Below are 16,204 nucleotides of genomic sequence, written 5' to 3' on the forward strand. Positions count from 1 at the left end.
GAGTTCTAAAGAAACAAGATGCTGGTTAGATGATGACATCACCTCTGGTCACCTGACTCTGGTATAATACACATAAAGAGCTTTGTGAAGATCTGTGGCAGCATCTGAAAGCTATAACACAATTTCAAACTTTCCACCCTTCCATGGTTCCCCGATAAACATGCACATTTGATCAGTTTCAACAAAACAACCTAATATACATGCATACATTCTTCCTGTCTAACATGACCTAGTGTTGATGCATTTTTAACACAAGTAACTTTACAAATATATTTTTAACTCAAACATTTGTACAAACTGGTGTTATAGTCAAACATACAATTCTTTACAAAACTCCAGCTAGCTATGCTGGCATATATACACATGTAATGACCTACTCTCCCTGGCACAGAAGGCACTACCTCATAACATCACACATGCAGTATGAGAATAACCAACCCACACCATGTGTGGAGCATGCATCATGAGAATAAACACCCCTCATTGTGTGTGGAGCATGCACCATGAGAATAAACAGCCTTCCCCATCTGTGGAGCATTCACCATGAAAATAAACAGCCTGCACCATGTGTGGAGCATGCAGTATGATAATAAATAGCCCTCACCATGTGTAGAGCATGTATCATTAGAATAAACAACCCTCATCATGTGTGGAGTATGCATTTTGAGAATAAACAGCCCGCACCATGTGTGGAGCTTGCATCATGAGAATAAACAGCCCTCACCATATGTGGAGCATGCACCATGAGAATAAACAGCCTTCACCATGTGTGGAGCATTCACCTGGAGAATAAACAGTCTGCACCATGTGTGAAGCATGTAGTATGATAATAAATAGATCTCACCATATATGGAGTATGCATCATGAGAATAAATATCCCTTATCATATGTGGAGTATGCATCATGAGAATAAATAGTCCGCACCATGTGTGGAGCATGCCTCATGATTAAAAACAGTCCTCACCATATGTGCAGCATGCACCTACAGAATAAACAGCCCACACTATGCTTGGAGTATGCACCATGACAATAAAAAGCCTTCACCATGTGTGATGAGAATAAACAGCTCTCACCATATGTGGAGCATGCACCATAAGAATAAACAGCCCTCACCATGTGTGATGAGAATACACAGCCCTAACCATGTGTGGAGCAGGGATCATAAGCATAAGCAACCCTCATCATGTGTGGAGTATGCACCATGAGAATAAATAGCCCTCACCATGTGTGATGAGAATGAATGGCTCTCACCATGTATGGAGCATGCACCATGAGAATAAACAGCCCTCACCATGTGTGATGAGAATAAACAGCCCGCACCATGTGTGAAACGTGCACTATGAGAATAAATGGCTCTTTCCTTGTTTGGAGCATACATCATGAGAATAAACAGCCCTTCCCATATGTGCAGCATACATCATGAGAATAAATAGCCCTCACTGCGTGTAGAAAATGCACCATGAGAATAAACAGCCCACACCATATGTGGAGCATGCAGTATGATAATAAATAGCCCTCACCATGTGTACAGCATACATCATGAGAATAAACAACCCTCATCATGTGTGGAGTATGCATTATGTGAATAAACAGCCTGCACCACGTGTGCAGCTTGCATCATGAGAATAAACAGCCCTCATCATATGTGGAGCATGCACCATGGGAATAAACAGCTTTCATCATGTGTGGAGTATGCACCATGACAATAAACAGCCTTCACCACGTGTGATGAGAATGAACAGCTCTCACCATGTGTGGAGCATGCACCATGATAATAAACAGCCCTCACCATGTGTGATGAGAATACACAGCCCTAACCTTGTGTGAAGCATGCATCATGAGAATAAAAAAACCCTCATCATGTGTGGAGTATGAACCATGAGAATAAACAGCCCACACTATACGTGGAGTATGCACCATGAGAATAAACAGCCCTCACCATGTGTGATGAGAATGAATGGCTCTCACCATGTGTGGAGCATGCACCATGAGAATAAACAGCCCTCACCATATGTGATGAGAATAAAAAGCCCGCACCACATGTTAAGCATGCACTATGAGAATAAACAACCCTTTCCTTGTTTGGAGCATACATCATGAGAATAAACAGCCCTTCCCATATGTGCAACATACATCACAAGAATAAACAGCCCTCACTGTGTGTGGAAAATCCACCATGAGCATAAACAGCCCGCATGGTGTGTGGAGCATGCAGTATGAGAATAACCAGCCATCATCATGTGTACAGCATGCATCATGAGAATAAACAACCCTCATCGTGTGTGGAGTATGCATCATGAGAATAAACAGCCCGCACAATGTGTGGAGTATGCATCGTGAGAATAAACAGCCCACATCATGTGTGGGGCTTCCATGATGAGAATAAACAGCCCTCACCATATGTGGAGCATGCACCATGAGAATAAGCAGCTCTCACCATGTGTGGAGTATGCACCATGAGAATAAACAGCCCACACTATACGTGGAGAATGCATCATGAGAATAAACATCCCTCACCATATGTGATGAGAATACACAGCCCTAACCATATGTGGGGCATGCACCATGAGCATAAACAACCCTCATCATGTGTGGAGTATGCACCATGAGAATAAACAGCCCTCACCATGTGTGATGAGAGTGAATGACTCTCACCATGTGTGGAGCATGCACCATGAGAATAAACAGACCTCACCATGTGTCATGAGAATAAACAGCCCGCGCCATGTGTGGAGAATGCACTATGAGAATAAACAGCCTTTTCCATGTTTGGAATATGTGCTATGAGAATAAACAGCCTTTTCCATGTTTGGAATATGTGCTATGAGAATAAACAACCTTTTCTATGTTTGGAGCACGCATCATGAGAGTAAACAGCCCTCGCTGTGTGTGGAAAATGCACTATGAGAATAAATAGCCCTTGTCATGTTTGGAGCATGCAGTATGAGAATAAACATCCCTCACCGCACATGGAGCATGCACCAATGACAATAAATATCAACACATATGTTTAAAACAAAAGAAAAAATATGGAAGAATTCATTAGTTCTCATAAAGGAAGAACATTTGTTCAGGCCTTAACTGAGTCTGCCCATTTGTGAACCATAAACACAGCTCTTCGTTTGTCATAAACTCTGCATACAAGGACCGTTATCAGATAGGTGGCATTAACAATTGTTGGTATTAATGATAACCCTGAAGTCTTAGAACAGCCTTGTGAAACAGCCATCTAGTGTTGTGTGCACTAATGGGTATATGTGGTGTAGAAACGATCAGTCAAAGTAGCTGCAACTAAACAAATATTAAACTGTTTAATTTAAACTGTAATTAAATAAGATAAGAAAGTTACTATAAACTGTAAAGAGCTAAGATGAATGGTAGAAATGAGTAGAGATCTGTGGAAGACAAGTAAGCAAATTATTTTTCTTTACAACTTCTTATACTTGTTTACTAGATTGAATAGGAAAGCAAGTTAAATTTATGGAGCTTGTGGATTGCATTACAAGTAAATTATGCATCTGTTTCATCATGTAAAGTTTGAGATGATGTAACTCCACTTCTGATATTTTAAAAGAAAACTACACAGATCAGTAAGATTTGCCTAATATATTTCACTTACCCCCTCATGATATTATCAAAGGTTTGGCTAGACAGCCATAATGTATACAAAGCAAACGCATTAATTTCAGTGAGTCCCTATTGAGTTGTAGCAGCAGTCATACTGGGCAAAGTGTTAACTTTAGATTTATAATAAAGAGGCATTTGAAAAGTGAGGGGATGACTAATATCAGAAGAGATGAGGGACTCAGGTTGCGTCAAGTGCCAGTGAATTGCAATAGGAGGTGAAACTTGAAATAAACTATAAAGACACAGTTTTTCCTGGGGTGAATGATATAACACTGTGAAGAAATGCAACAGGAATAAATTTTTCTAGAAATATTAGTGAAAAATAATTAAATGACAAGTTAGATTTCATGAAGACTGCACTGTAACTGAGACAGGAACAGCTAGGAGTGAAGGTGAATGTAGTAACACAAAGAAGGAAGGGAGGGAGAAATGTACAGAGGGAGGGAAGCAGGGAGAAAGGGCTAGAAGAGGAAGGTGGAGGATGGGAGGGAAATCTAGTGATAGAGCTGGAAGAAAAAGAAACTAACATGACATGTATCTAAAAATGTGAACAGAGTTGTTGGGGCAGGCAGAAGGCAAAGGAGAAAGCCCAAACAATATCAAAACAAGGAGACAGACTATTGTCTATCTGCCTGCAATATTTGCTAAATATTTACTGTAGAAGAAATCATATGGGGTTGGAGGAGAGTAAGGAGATAAGGGCTGAAGAAATGAAAAAAAGAAGGAAAGGAGAAAAGAAAGAAAGAAAAAGAAGGAAAGGAAGAAATAAAGAAAAAGAAAGAAAGAAGGGAGAACAACTCAATTATATATCAAAGGGCAGATAAAAACATTGTGTGTATATGTTCTAGAAAAATACTGAAGATTTGTGTGACTAGTGGAGTTATGTGGAGGGAGAATTGTAAAGGAAAGCTGTATATTAAACTAAATGCTTGCTGAATACATTAATTAGAAACTGTGGGTTTGACCACAGCTCTTTGATTCAAAGGAAATGACAGAAAGTCACGATACAGGTAACAAACTAGACAAATATGCAGCTAGAATAAAGAGTGCAATGCTTACTACTTGCGTACTACTAAGTATTTACAATAAAACACTGAGCCATCAGAGCATGTGAATTAGGACTAAAGACTACAGGACAAACAAATAAAAAATCTGCCTAGTGGTTTGTAAATGGAACCTAATATAGTACACAGAAAGGTAGCCATTCCACAGTATTCTGGGGTGCTAAGTAGTTGTACAAATGTTTATGTATGCGTGTATTTAGAGTGTCCTTCCGGAAGGAATCCATTGTCAGTGGGGTACTAGGTAGGAAATTCCAAAGCAACACTGTAAATGAAAAAAAAAAAGAAAAAGAAAAGGAATTAGTGAGAAATAGTAATAAAATGTGCTATAAGCATACCTTACAAAATGTAAATAACAAAGATAGAGTAGACATAGCATAAAATATAAGAGAATGACAATTTGTAAGGACTTGTACTACAAAAAGAGCATACGGATGCATGGGATGAAAAAGTAAAGGTAATGTAATCTAGGAAGTAACTGCTATCATTGAGAAGTATATTTTATCAAGTTACTCCCCATTTAGAGCTCCACAGCCTGGTAAGGTATTACTGAAGTTCATTCTAAACATTTTGTCCTGTGAGATGCCTTAAACTAGAAGGAAGCTTGTTCCAGAGTGTTTTTAGGGTGGTGAAAATTGAAAGTGTTGTGAGGTGAATACTTGAAGTCAGATAAGGCAGTTTCTTAGTTAGAAAAGGTGCAGAAATGCAGTGTAAGAATAGACTGACCAACAGGAAGCAAGCGACCTACATTTCATTCACTGGTTTAGCCTGGTTGACCACATTGCTAATCAAGATACAGAAAACACGTACTACTTGGTAAGTTTTTTCCAGTCATTATTAGAAGGTGAGTGCTATATCTAGATCAGTCAGGGTGCAGGAATTTAACCCCATAAAGATACTAAACAATGGAGGCTATAGAAATGGTAAGTTCTCTTGTGCTAAGATAAGACGAAATGCTTGTCAGCTACAAGTGTAAGAGAGTACAAGAGCGGGATTAGTTAACAAAAAATGAATTTTTCATTTTAATCAAACTTCGTGCACATCAAGAATCAAATCTAACACAGAATATCTTGGAGATGAAATTGTCAGAGTGCCAGTATAACCAGTGTTGGGGTTTGGAAGTGTTTTATTTATCATCACTTTGCCATAGCTGCTCCCCATTCCTGCATTCTTTCATGACAGTACTTCCCCTGAATTTCACTGAAGATGGTCATAGAAAGAACCCGTCCATTAATCCAGAGCTGCCATGCTAATCGTTCGGCCTGTATATTCACAGCAATTTTAAACAGTCAGGACAGCCAAAGATATTTAGGCAACCTCACTTTTGTGTACCAGGAATATCTCTATCCTTACCACAAAATTTTGGAATGAGTATGGTTCTGAGTAAAAACTAAAATAAAATGTATTAGTTTAGGAGGCTCACCAGTTCGATCCTCGGCTGGGGTGCCCCCTGTGTGGAGTCTTCATGTCCTCCTTGTGGTCATATAGGTTTCCTCCAGGTGCTCCGGTTTCCTCCCACATCCCAAAGACATGCTGTAGGTGGATTGGACACTCTAAATTGGCCCTAGGCGTGAGTGCGTGCGTGTGTGTGCCTTCTGTGGAAGGCTGGGCTGGTAACTCAACACCGTAAAACTCCACTGCCAGTCATGAATGGACAGGTGATCCACTGTGGCGACCCCTAACCGGGAAAAGCTGAAAGAAGAAGAAGAAATTTGAAGATTAAAATAAGGATCTTGTGAGTACAGAATCTGTTCTATATGCAAACTAAGAACTGTAAAGCCTCTTAATAAGCCAGATGTTAAAAATAAATGTTTTAAAGTGTAACATTATTTAATTATATAGGTTACTTTACTTACCTTTGTTCTGGTACCGACTTCAAACTAATACCAGCTATGTTACTAGCTTGACTGATTAATTAAAATGTCCAGAAAAGCAGAAATCTTAAAATGACCACATGCTGAGCGCCAAGAATATTTTTGTTTGCTTGTACTTTTTAGTCTGTAGGTAGCACTAAAAATGTGACTGGACTTCTGCGTGGATGCAGACATGTAGATAATAAACACTGATATCTATGTCAGAGCTATTTTTTTAATCAAAATGACTTTAGAGTGTATATGCCACGGTGCAAATTGTGTTATATTTCTGTTGTATGCTGAACTACAATTGTGTCACCGAACATTGTTAATTATAATATATAGTTATGTTTTCTGGCTTTCATGAGCGCAGGCAAACAAGGGGGACCCTATTACAGAGCAATGCGGGCATGAAGTCTCTGTGATGAAGAGACAGGGACTGCATCTTTTTCACAAGCCACTCTGGAAGATGGATGGAAGGATGGATGGAGTGTACGGTACAAATCTATAAATTTATTTTAGTTTACATTTTTGTAAGTCTCTGTGCAAAACTGGGATAACTTCTTTTATGAATCCACCAAACCAAAAAGGTAAAGAAACAAGGGTCTCCATGGTCAGGGATAAAGTTTTGGGAGGGCGTGTTTGAAGTTTAAGTTCAAGGCATTCTACTGTGAAGATATGAAGGTGCTGAAGGTAGACTGCTTTCTACTGCAGACATAAAAAGCAATCCCCTATCCCCACAATAATGGACTTATTACAGCACTTGTTCTAAAACAGATAGGGTTGCCACTTGTCCCACTTTGCGAGGGACAGTCCCTCTTTGGGCAGTTGTGTCCTGCGAAAACATCAAAAATGGCAAATGTCCTGAGATTTTAGGACAAAAATATTTCCTAAGTTTTCTTTAATAGTTGTATAAAAACGTTATTTTTATCTGAAGCACATACATGTTATATAAAATAGCATAAGCAACTCAAATGCTACAATAATAAGCTTTTATTTTGGCAAAAAAGTGAAGCTCTATCCTTTATACTGGTCATGGGTATGTTTTGTACTGTAAAATCTGACATTTCTACAAAAAATGACCCACTTTGGGCATTTGAAAAGATGGCAAACATAGAAATAATGGAAATCCATGAAAACAAGTAGATAACGATAGACACCATTGAGTTGAATTCTACTAAATAATAACCCCCTTTAGTCTGCACCCGATGAAGTGCCGGGAAGCTACATGAAGTTAAAAAAAATTAAAGGGGATACGCAACTGGCATAATGGATCTTAAAGAATTAGCTGGGGAATATTTATTTGTTAGCTATTTGATGCAGTTTTACAACTGCGGAAAAGCAGGCACAGGATGTGAATGGTGTGAAAATTACGGTATAGATAAACCCATTATAAATTTACTGTGGAGGCCCTAGGCAAATATATCAGCGCCTCTGTTCTGTCTACAGCAGAAGTACCTCCCCATAACGAATATTTAATAATTTGGTTCAACGGTTTGTGTCCAGAAGGACATTGCCCATCTGCCCAATGCCCAGCTATGCTAACAGCGCAAGATACTGTATTTCAATGTGCCTTATAAATTTGGACTCGAAATTCGGCAAAACACAATTAAAACAGACTTTTGCAATGCCATAGTATTTAGCGATTTTACTGTGATCTCCAGTACCTCAAAATATTAATATGTATCCCGCAAAAAGGTCCACAGCATCAGCATCTGACAAATGAAATACCTCATGGTGTCTAACTAACATCAGCATACATTCCAGTCCTGACAATCAACAGATACATCAATAACACATAACAGAACCATAACGGATTTTCCAACATAGTCCTTCAAGTTCGGTGGTACGCTGGAAATATGTATAGCAACCAATCCCTTTTCTAATGAACGACGACAGTCCGAAACATTGATAGTGGACAGTGCTTATTATTCGATATTATAAAATACTGAACCTACGACTTCTGTCTTTTACCGTTAGACTTGTAATGATTAAAAGCAGGTGCAGAATTGTTTTTCTTTACACCTTAACTTGACATTAATGAAAAAAGACAAGAATACAACTGAAGCTCTAAAAGAAGCCTCAAACATCTTCTACATTTCCTACTCGTTTTCTTAGACCACACCACAAATAAGAAAGCTGTAAATACTATGCCTGATTATCTTCTTAAATTTACTCATTTAAATATTTAACCACATATCTTTATTTCACACAGTCATTTTGGTTAAACGTTGTAAAGTCATGACTAAGCACACTTTAATAGCAGTCCTTGGCTTAATAGCTGATGTGTTATTTACAAATGTATCACAATGTGTATATATATATATATATATATATATATATATATATGTATATATATATATATATATATATATACACACACATAATGTTATGAAAACTGGAAAACAGCAGAGCATGAGTCTTAACGTGGAGTATTTCTCACCCCTCCCAAATCTTGTTTTGAACCTTATTTTTGTTCTCCCTGTTCTCCCGCCGGACAAAGAAGCCTCACAGCTCGCACGTCTTTGGAGAGGCAGTAAGGCGAGGCAAACATGCTTCACATTAACCATTGGCTATGCTTTAGAACATCTGTCACTGGTCCTACTTTCTGATTGAACGAAATTTTATTCAGGGACCGCCTTCCTTCAAGTTACAAAAGTGTCTGGTGTTGTTCTCTTAGTATTAAACAAATAAGTTGCAAAGGACATGTGGTAGATGTTATGGTAGGTAACATTTGAGTTACAGTCTCCGAGTGGGATATTGGTTTTGTTGTAAGAAGGATTTTTTAAGTAAAAAGAATGGCTCCAAGCGTGATCACATCCACCGTGTACCGATCTTCGCTTCGCAAGCTGTTTGCCTTGTCATCGCCCTGCTTCCAACAAGTTGCTGGATGTGGCAGTCAGAGCGACGTGAATGGTGAGAAGCGCTGCCCGAGGAGCGGATCATCCGCCACGTCCACAGCTCGAGCTAGGCAGGCTTCGCAGCAGCAACAACAGCAGGCGTCGCAGCTGCACTATGCCAAGAAAAAGGAGGAGGTAGTAGGGGTACCGGGCAGGTCGTACTCCTCTGCCGTTGCCAAAGTGGATCATAAAAGCTATCTGTGGGCGAGGTACAATGAAATGAAGAGACTAGTACAAGGTAAACACTGTGTGGGGAGAGTAAGATGTTTTTTAAACACTGTTATCCTTTTTATTAGTTTATTTATGCTAGCTTGATTATTGAGTTGGTGGTCTGATCCTTTTTTTCAGAAAACTGACTAGATTTGTTAAATAAGAGTTGGACGAATAACCCGTCAACTTATTTCCTTAAGAATTCTAGACAAAGACCGAAATAATTGTGGGTGGTGTGACAAAGGCCCAATATCACGGACACGTTTTAAGTATTATTTTAATTCACTAGAAAAGTTAACTGAATAACATGTTTTATATTAATATGTGTTTTATGATTATTAAACGCTAATATCTGACTTGTGGTACTCAGTTATCACAAAAAAGAAGAAAACATTTGAGGTTACATTAGGACTATTTGACAGGTATTGCCATTGTACTTCCCCTTGTTGTAACCCCTCAACTTCAAGATTAAGTTGATAGTTTTTCGTAGCCTGGGTCTTGGCGGCTAAAGAATTATCTTTAATTTTAGTGTATGTGATCTATATGTACAGCTCACCACAGTTTGTGTAAGGACCCCGCAGTAAATCTATTTACCGTTATGTATTTTATCGTCATAGTGACATGTTAGTGGTGATAGGGATCGGGAAGGGAGCTGTGAAATACTTGCCATATGTTAAATTCTTTTATCTAAATCCAACCCCTGTTTTTTTTACGGATTACTTACAGAGCGATCCAGTATTTTACTTCAGAGGCCACCATGTAACCGTAGTTTTTTACCTGTTACCTGGCTAAACAGGGACATATTTAGTGTAAAACTCCCAGATACTACCCAGATTTTCCGAAATAGTGATGGTTGGTGACTTTTATTTCTTGCAAGGTTGTTCAGATGTAATTCTCTTGTTTTACGCCCAGCACTGGGTAAGCAATTTACGTTGTGTGTGTGTTAGTGGTCATTTTATGTACAAGGAGCCCAGCCCACTCTTTGCACGTAAAACAAATGATAATGGCAAGTTTGCCAGTTTGAGAAGAAAACACCACTTCTTAATACACTGTACCTTTATAAAGATCATTTCGGTGTAATGACAATAAAAAGATAATCATTTCAGAGATGGTCAGATAGATTTGTACATGATGGCCTGCATTGAATGAATAGATGCAAGTAATGACCATGGATAAAAACTTTGAACAGTCTCACCACTTGGGAAACCATGTTTCCTAAATCTTTTCATGTTGCATGATAACAAGAGTGCAATCTGAGGATGCAAGATGTTGACTTGAGAGCATGTGCTTTATTTCATAGAAAGAGTTGCTGTTGTTTGGAACATCAGTTCTTTTTGTGCAGGTATTAAGGCATAGCTCTCAACCTTCCATGTCCAAAATGAGGAACACTAGCCCTTGTAATGTGGAACAAATGGGCAAAATGTGGAATACATACTAATGGCTTACTAACAACTTCAACTAGGAATGTCATAGGATGGTTAAAATATGCTGGTTTTGCTTAAAGAAGATCTTTTAATGAATTAATATGATTCATTTTTATTTACCATGGATTTCACTTAAACAAATTCCTAACACTGAATGTGTGACAGAGTCAGAGTGGAATTTTGAGGGAACTTTGAGGAACATGAACTTTTTAAGACCTCAAATGAGGTACGTTCCTCATAATGAAGTACACTTGAGAGATATGTATTAAGGTCCAAAATGGTGACCAAATTCAAGAATGTTGAGGGCAGACATAAAGCTGTCTTTATAATGACAAGGGAGGAATTTCAGATTCCTGCATGATTGCAGTTGATTGTGAGTAGGAAGCAGTCACTGAATCCCCACATGACTTTGCCATCCTGTAGGAAGGTTTGTCCCATATAAATAACTGGTGCTGGAATCATGTACTGAAACTAAATGGCAAAAATGCATTATTGTATCCGTTGGGAAGTTATCTGTCCCAGGGAACTACCACATTAACAGTACATCCTTCGAAGGTTACCAAGTTGTTCAGGATTTGGGAACTTATGTGGACAGTAACATAAATTTTGACCAACATGTGTACGTTGTTTTAAGAAAGCCCTTCTATTTTGCACAGCTTATAAATAAAGGGATTAGTCTAGATCTAGGGATGTGATTTTCCTCCTTTACTCATCCCTCATTAGGCCAGTCATTGACTATAATGCCTCATTTGGCATGTATCTGTCCAGCCACATGCACCAACTGGTATGCCCACAGAGATAACCTTACTGGAAGGGTACAGTGCCTAAACAACCTGTCTTACATGGACCGACCCAAAGTCCTGCCACTATAGGATCATAGGATATCTCGGGATTAGAACCCTGAACACCATCACACAAGCTAACTGCTGTAGTCCTTTGAGCCACAGAAGCTGCTCAGTATTCTACAGACGTCTAATAGGCAACCTGTGTTCTGACATACAAGGCATCTTCCAATCCATTGCTTTTAATGCACAACAGTGAGTCAAGTGGGATCAGAAATACTCAGTCTAGGGATATAAACCTGTTCAGAAACATCAACAGAATGGTTTGGAGGGACATATATATCTTGCAGCGGGCACTGCTGCTGTGGAACAGACTTCCTATACATAAGAAAACAAAGTTCATTCCTGTCCATATTCAAGTGCAACTTGGATCCATGGAAGGGAAACAGAAAATTTACCCCAGTACTGTCCCATGTGTACTAATGGACACAGGCACCCATGTATACTAATGGACACAGGCAGCTCCTAAAAGCTTTATCCCATGTATGGGTTCCCTCGGATTATCTAAGGTATGACCGTGCCATGGTTATTCTCATTAGGCTTAATATATAATTATCGACCACGGAATGAGTAAGGCCAATCTCTGACCAAATGGGATAAGTTAATTTGAGCACAAAAAGTGAAATTGGCTAGGCTTGAAATGGCCCTCAAGGGTAGCTAACTTAGTACTTAACTAAGAACCTAACTGAGTATTAGATAAATAGTCTTGACATTAATGTTCAAACTGTGGACCACATGTTCCTTACCTACCAGTCTAATCTTTGCTTCTTTGTAAACTTGGGCCACCAAATTAGCTTTTTTTTTTTTTGTGGGTGGGTGATTTTCTAGCAGATATACCTTCATCAGAAAACTTCTTTGGCTGCACCTCTACCTTCCCTGAGTGGTCCTTTGGCTGCACTTCTACCTTCCCTGTGCAGCTTTAGTGAGAGAATTTAAAGTAGAGGTGAGTTTTACCACAATATATTGTATTGTGTGAGCTGGCAGTGCACTTTTTTTAGGGATTTTCACCTTTTCTTCAAAGTGGTGCGACTATAGAGTTGCACATTTGGTTAAGCTATGCAGTCTGTCATTCCCTATTTTTTATTGTACTTGTACTATACAAAGTCATGTATTTTGCTGCCGATTAATACAATACTTTATGTTGCTTGAACTACAGTACTTTATGTTGCTTGAACTATAGTCTTTTATAACCTTCATTCATTTTCCACTACCCACTTTATCCTTTTCAAGGTTGCAAAGAAGACAGAACATTTCTTAGCACTAAAAAATAACAAGGCAGAAAATTAATCCTGGATAGCAGTCTTTCACAGGATGCACAAATGGCACACAAATACTTGCTGGCAACTTAGAGGTTTGTCATTTAACTTGGGGGTGTCTCTTTGGAATGTGAGAGAAAACCAGGCCCCCTGAAACTTGTGCAGAAATAAGGAGGATGCACAGACTTTACACAGAAGCTACCCAGTAAGTAACCAGACTGGAGAGTCAAGCACGGTTTTGCAGCAGTGCTTGCATCCACCACTATATTGCACTTTTATACCTCATATAGGGAATGGTTCATAGGTTGGTACTAGGCTATCAGCCCTAGGGCCTATACAAGTCTAGCCATAACAATTCCCTGGATATTTCTTACCACAATATTTACTTCCCTGGTCCCCTGTCTAGCAGGGCGACTGACGTGATCCCCGGGGTGAATTTCCTATCTCCCATCCAGTCGTCACGGTTCCTTTTGAAGAGGGCCAAGGAGGCGCTTTGCTTGACATGTATGGGCAGTCTATTCCAGAGTATGGGGATTCTCTGGGTCAGGAACCTATCCCTCCAGCATGTTTTGTTCATTGCGATGACAAGGTTAAGATCCCTGGAGCGTGTGGCTCAGAGGGATTGGGATTTCTTTAAGTGGAGCATGTCCAACAGCTCAGAGTTTGACATGGCTTTGTATGTTAAGCAGAGATCGCCTCTGAGTAGACGATATGCCATAGAGTATAGCTGGAGTTTTTTTAGACGATCAGCATAGGGCATCTGCTTTAGGCCTATGATTCTTTTAGTGAGGTATTTCTGCGGCCTTTCCAGCTGTTGCAGTTGTCTTGTGAGATACATACCAAACGGGGGATTGTACTCTATAATGGGTCTAATCAGGGATGAGTACAGTGGGACAGTGACCTCCTTTTTTCTGGATGAAAAGCCCTTAGTGATGAGGTGTGCCACATAGAAGGATTTTCTGACTGTTGTGGCGATGTGGTTATTGAAGGTGAGACCACTGTCCACCTGTGTCCCTAAGTCTCTCCTCACACTTTCGGTGTTTAGTGTACTGCCACCTATGTGGTAATTCATGAATACATGTTTTTTCCCAAAGGGGATAACTATACATTTCTTGGTATTAAGCTTGAGCCCATGGCTCTGGCACCAAGCATCTGTTTCTGTAAGGCCCTTTTGTAGAATATCCACATCATTTGGGGATTCAGTAATGGCTCCCAGTTTGCAGTCATCTGCAAACTTTGTTAGTCAGAGTCCCTTAGTGTTGGCTTATACTTCAGAGAAGTAGATGCCAAACAAGAGCGGTTCCAGGACTGAATCCTGAGGTACTCCACTTGTCACTTGTCTGGAGTTGGATTTTTACAGTGTGGGTTTTGTCAGTAAGCCAGTTGGCAACCCATCGAGTGACGTAGGGATTTATGCCCATCTTAGTAAGTTTATGCATGATTCTAGAGTGGGGGATGGTGTCGAAGGCCTTGGCGAGGTCCAGATAGGCTGTGTGGACCGGCTTACCCTCGTCCACATCTCTGGAGACTGATTCAAAGAAGTCAGTCAGGTTCAGGAGACAAGATCGGCCCTTCACAAACCCAAACTGGGTGGGGTCCAGTGTTTGAAGGTTGCCAGTGTCTTTGTTTATAAGTTCCATGATAATGCGCTCCATGCCCTTGCAGATCCGGCTCATCAGACTGATGGGACAGTAGTTCCTGGGTTCTAAGGTGGATCCCCCCTTGTGGAGTGGGATAACTGTAGCTGTGCATCACTCATTGGTCACGAAGCCTGAGGTGAGGCTATGATTAAACATGACACTTAGGTGAGGTGCCAGTTTATTTTGTAGTTAATGTAGTACACAGCCCGGGATGTTTTCTGGTCCCATGGATTCTGTATTCTTAGCTTTGGAGAGTGCGGTTTCTACCTGTGTGGCCGTGATTACCAGAATTTGGCTATCTTTTGGTTTTGAGATGGGCCCTTTAGGGGGTGAGAGGGGGGTGAAGTTGGCACTAAATCTATCTGCCAGGATATTGGCAATATCCTTGGGATCAGTATATTTAATGCCATTCTGTTGTAGCTCAGAGCAGATCTGAGCATTGCCATTTAGATTCTTGACATAACTATAGAATGGCTTGTGGTTGTCTTTGGAATTTTCGGCAATTTTATTTTCGTAACTAGTAATGGTATGTTAAAAGTAATTTTTTTAACATTTAGACATGCATATTATCTAATACTGTAATATAGAACAAGTTTTGTTAGACAAGTAATACAGTAATGAAAAGGTGAGGATGTGAGGAGACCTGTGTTATACAGAACAGTGGATTAGTAGCAGTTTTGAATAGTTGTTTTTCGGTCTCTAGCTTTTTAGCACCTATTTACTTCGGCACTAGTATGGAGAGAAGTAACTTTATTTTGGATGCCTGATTAATAACGTTTCTTGAGGCGCAAGTGTGTGATGTGTGTGTCTGTGCCTGCATGTACTTATTTGTCTAGGATTGTATGTATAGTCATATGCTTGGATACTATCGTCAATGAATATTATCATGTGTGAGTTTCAGATCGCCTCTAAATTATTTTTTTTGTAGTTTATAATACTGATGTACCAGAGTTCAAGCTGAGTTGTTGTATTTATAATACTGCCTCTTTTATTTGTTATGCACATTGCCATACTGACAAATTACAATCTTGCATGTAGTAGTCTCACTTACTTGTTATACAAAATGTTATATTGTCTAGTATGCAAAATTAAGTGTCAACTAGTTTGGCCTGGGTTTTGCCTGAAAAGCAACCATAGTACTTAATTATTTAAAAATGAAGTTAAATATATAGGTGTGTCTGTGCATCATAAAATATGTGTATGTACATGAATATGCATTTATTCTCAGCTTGACTATAGTTCCAGTGGGTTGAACACAGATATTCCTCATAGGAGTCTGATGACTTTCTTAAAGTTCTATGGTATACCGGAAGGGGAGGAATAGATTCAAGCATAAGTTTCCAGTTTCATATCCCCATACCTTCTCTCTGTTCTAAAATTTCCCCATGTTA

General features: G+C 39.5%; 1 protein-coding gene across 1 annotated transcript in view; it reads left to right on the plus strand.

The window, feature by feature from the left end:
* The first annotated feature begins 9,192 nt into the window (after positions 1 to 9,192).
* LOC122808891 (5'-nucleotidase domain-containing protein 2-like) overlaps positions 9,193 to 16,204 on the plus strand; it is a 232,633-nt gene continuing 225,621 nt past the window's right edge. The window contains exon 1 of the mRNA XM_044080003.1: positions 9,193 to 9,679. Coding sequence (XP_043935938.1) covers positions 9,340 to 9,679 — 340 coding nt within the window. The 5' untranslated portion in view covers positions 9,193 to 9,339. The remainder of the gene's footprint in view (positions 9,680 to 16,204) is intronic.

Source organism: Protopterus annectens, chromosome 8.part0, assembly GCF_019279795.1.
Source record: "Protopterus annectens isolate FY-2018-M chromosome 8.part0, PAN1.0, whole genome shotgun sequence".
Taxonomy (NCBI): domain Eukaryota; kingdom Metazoa; phylum Chordata; order Ceratodontiformes; family Protopteridae; genus Protopterus; species Protopterus annectens.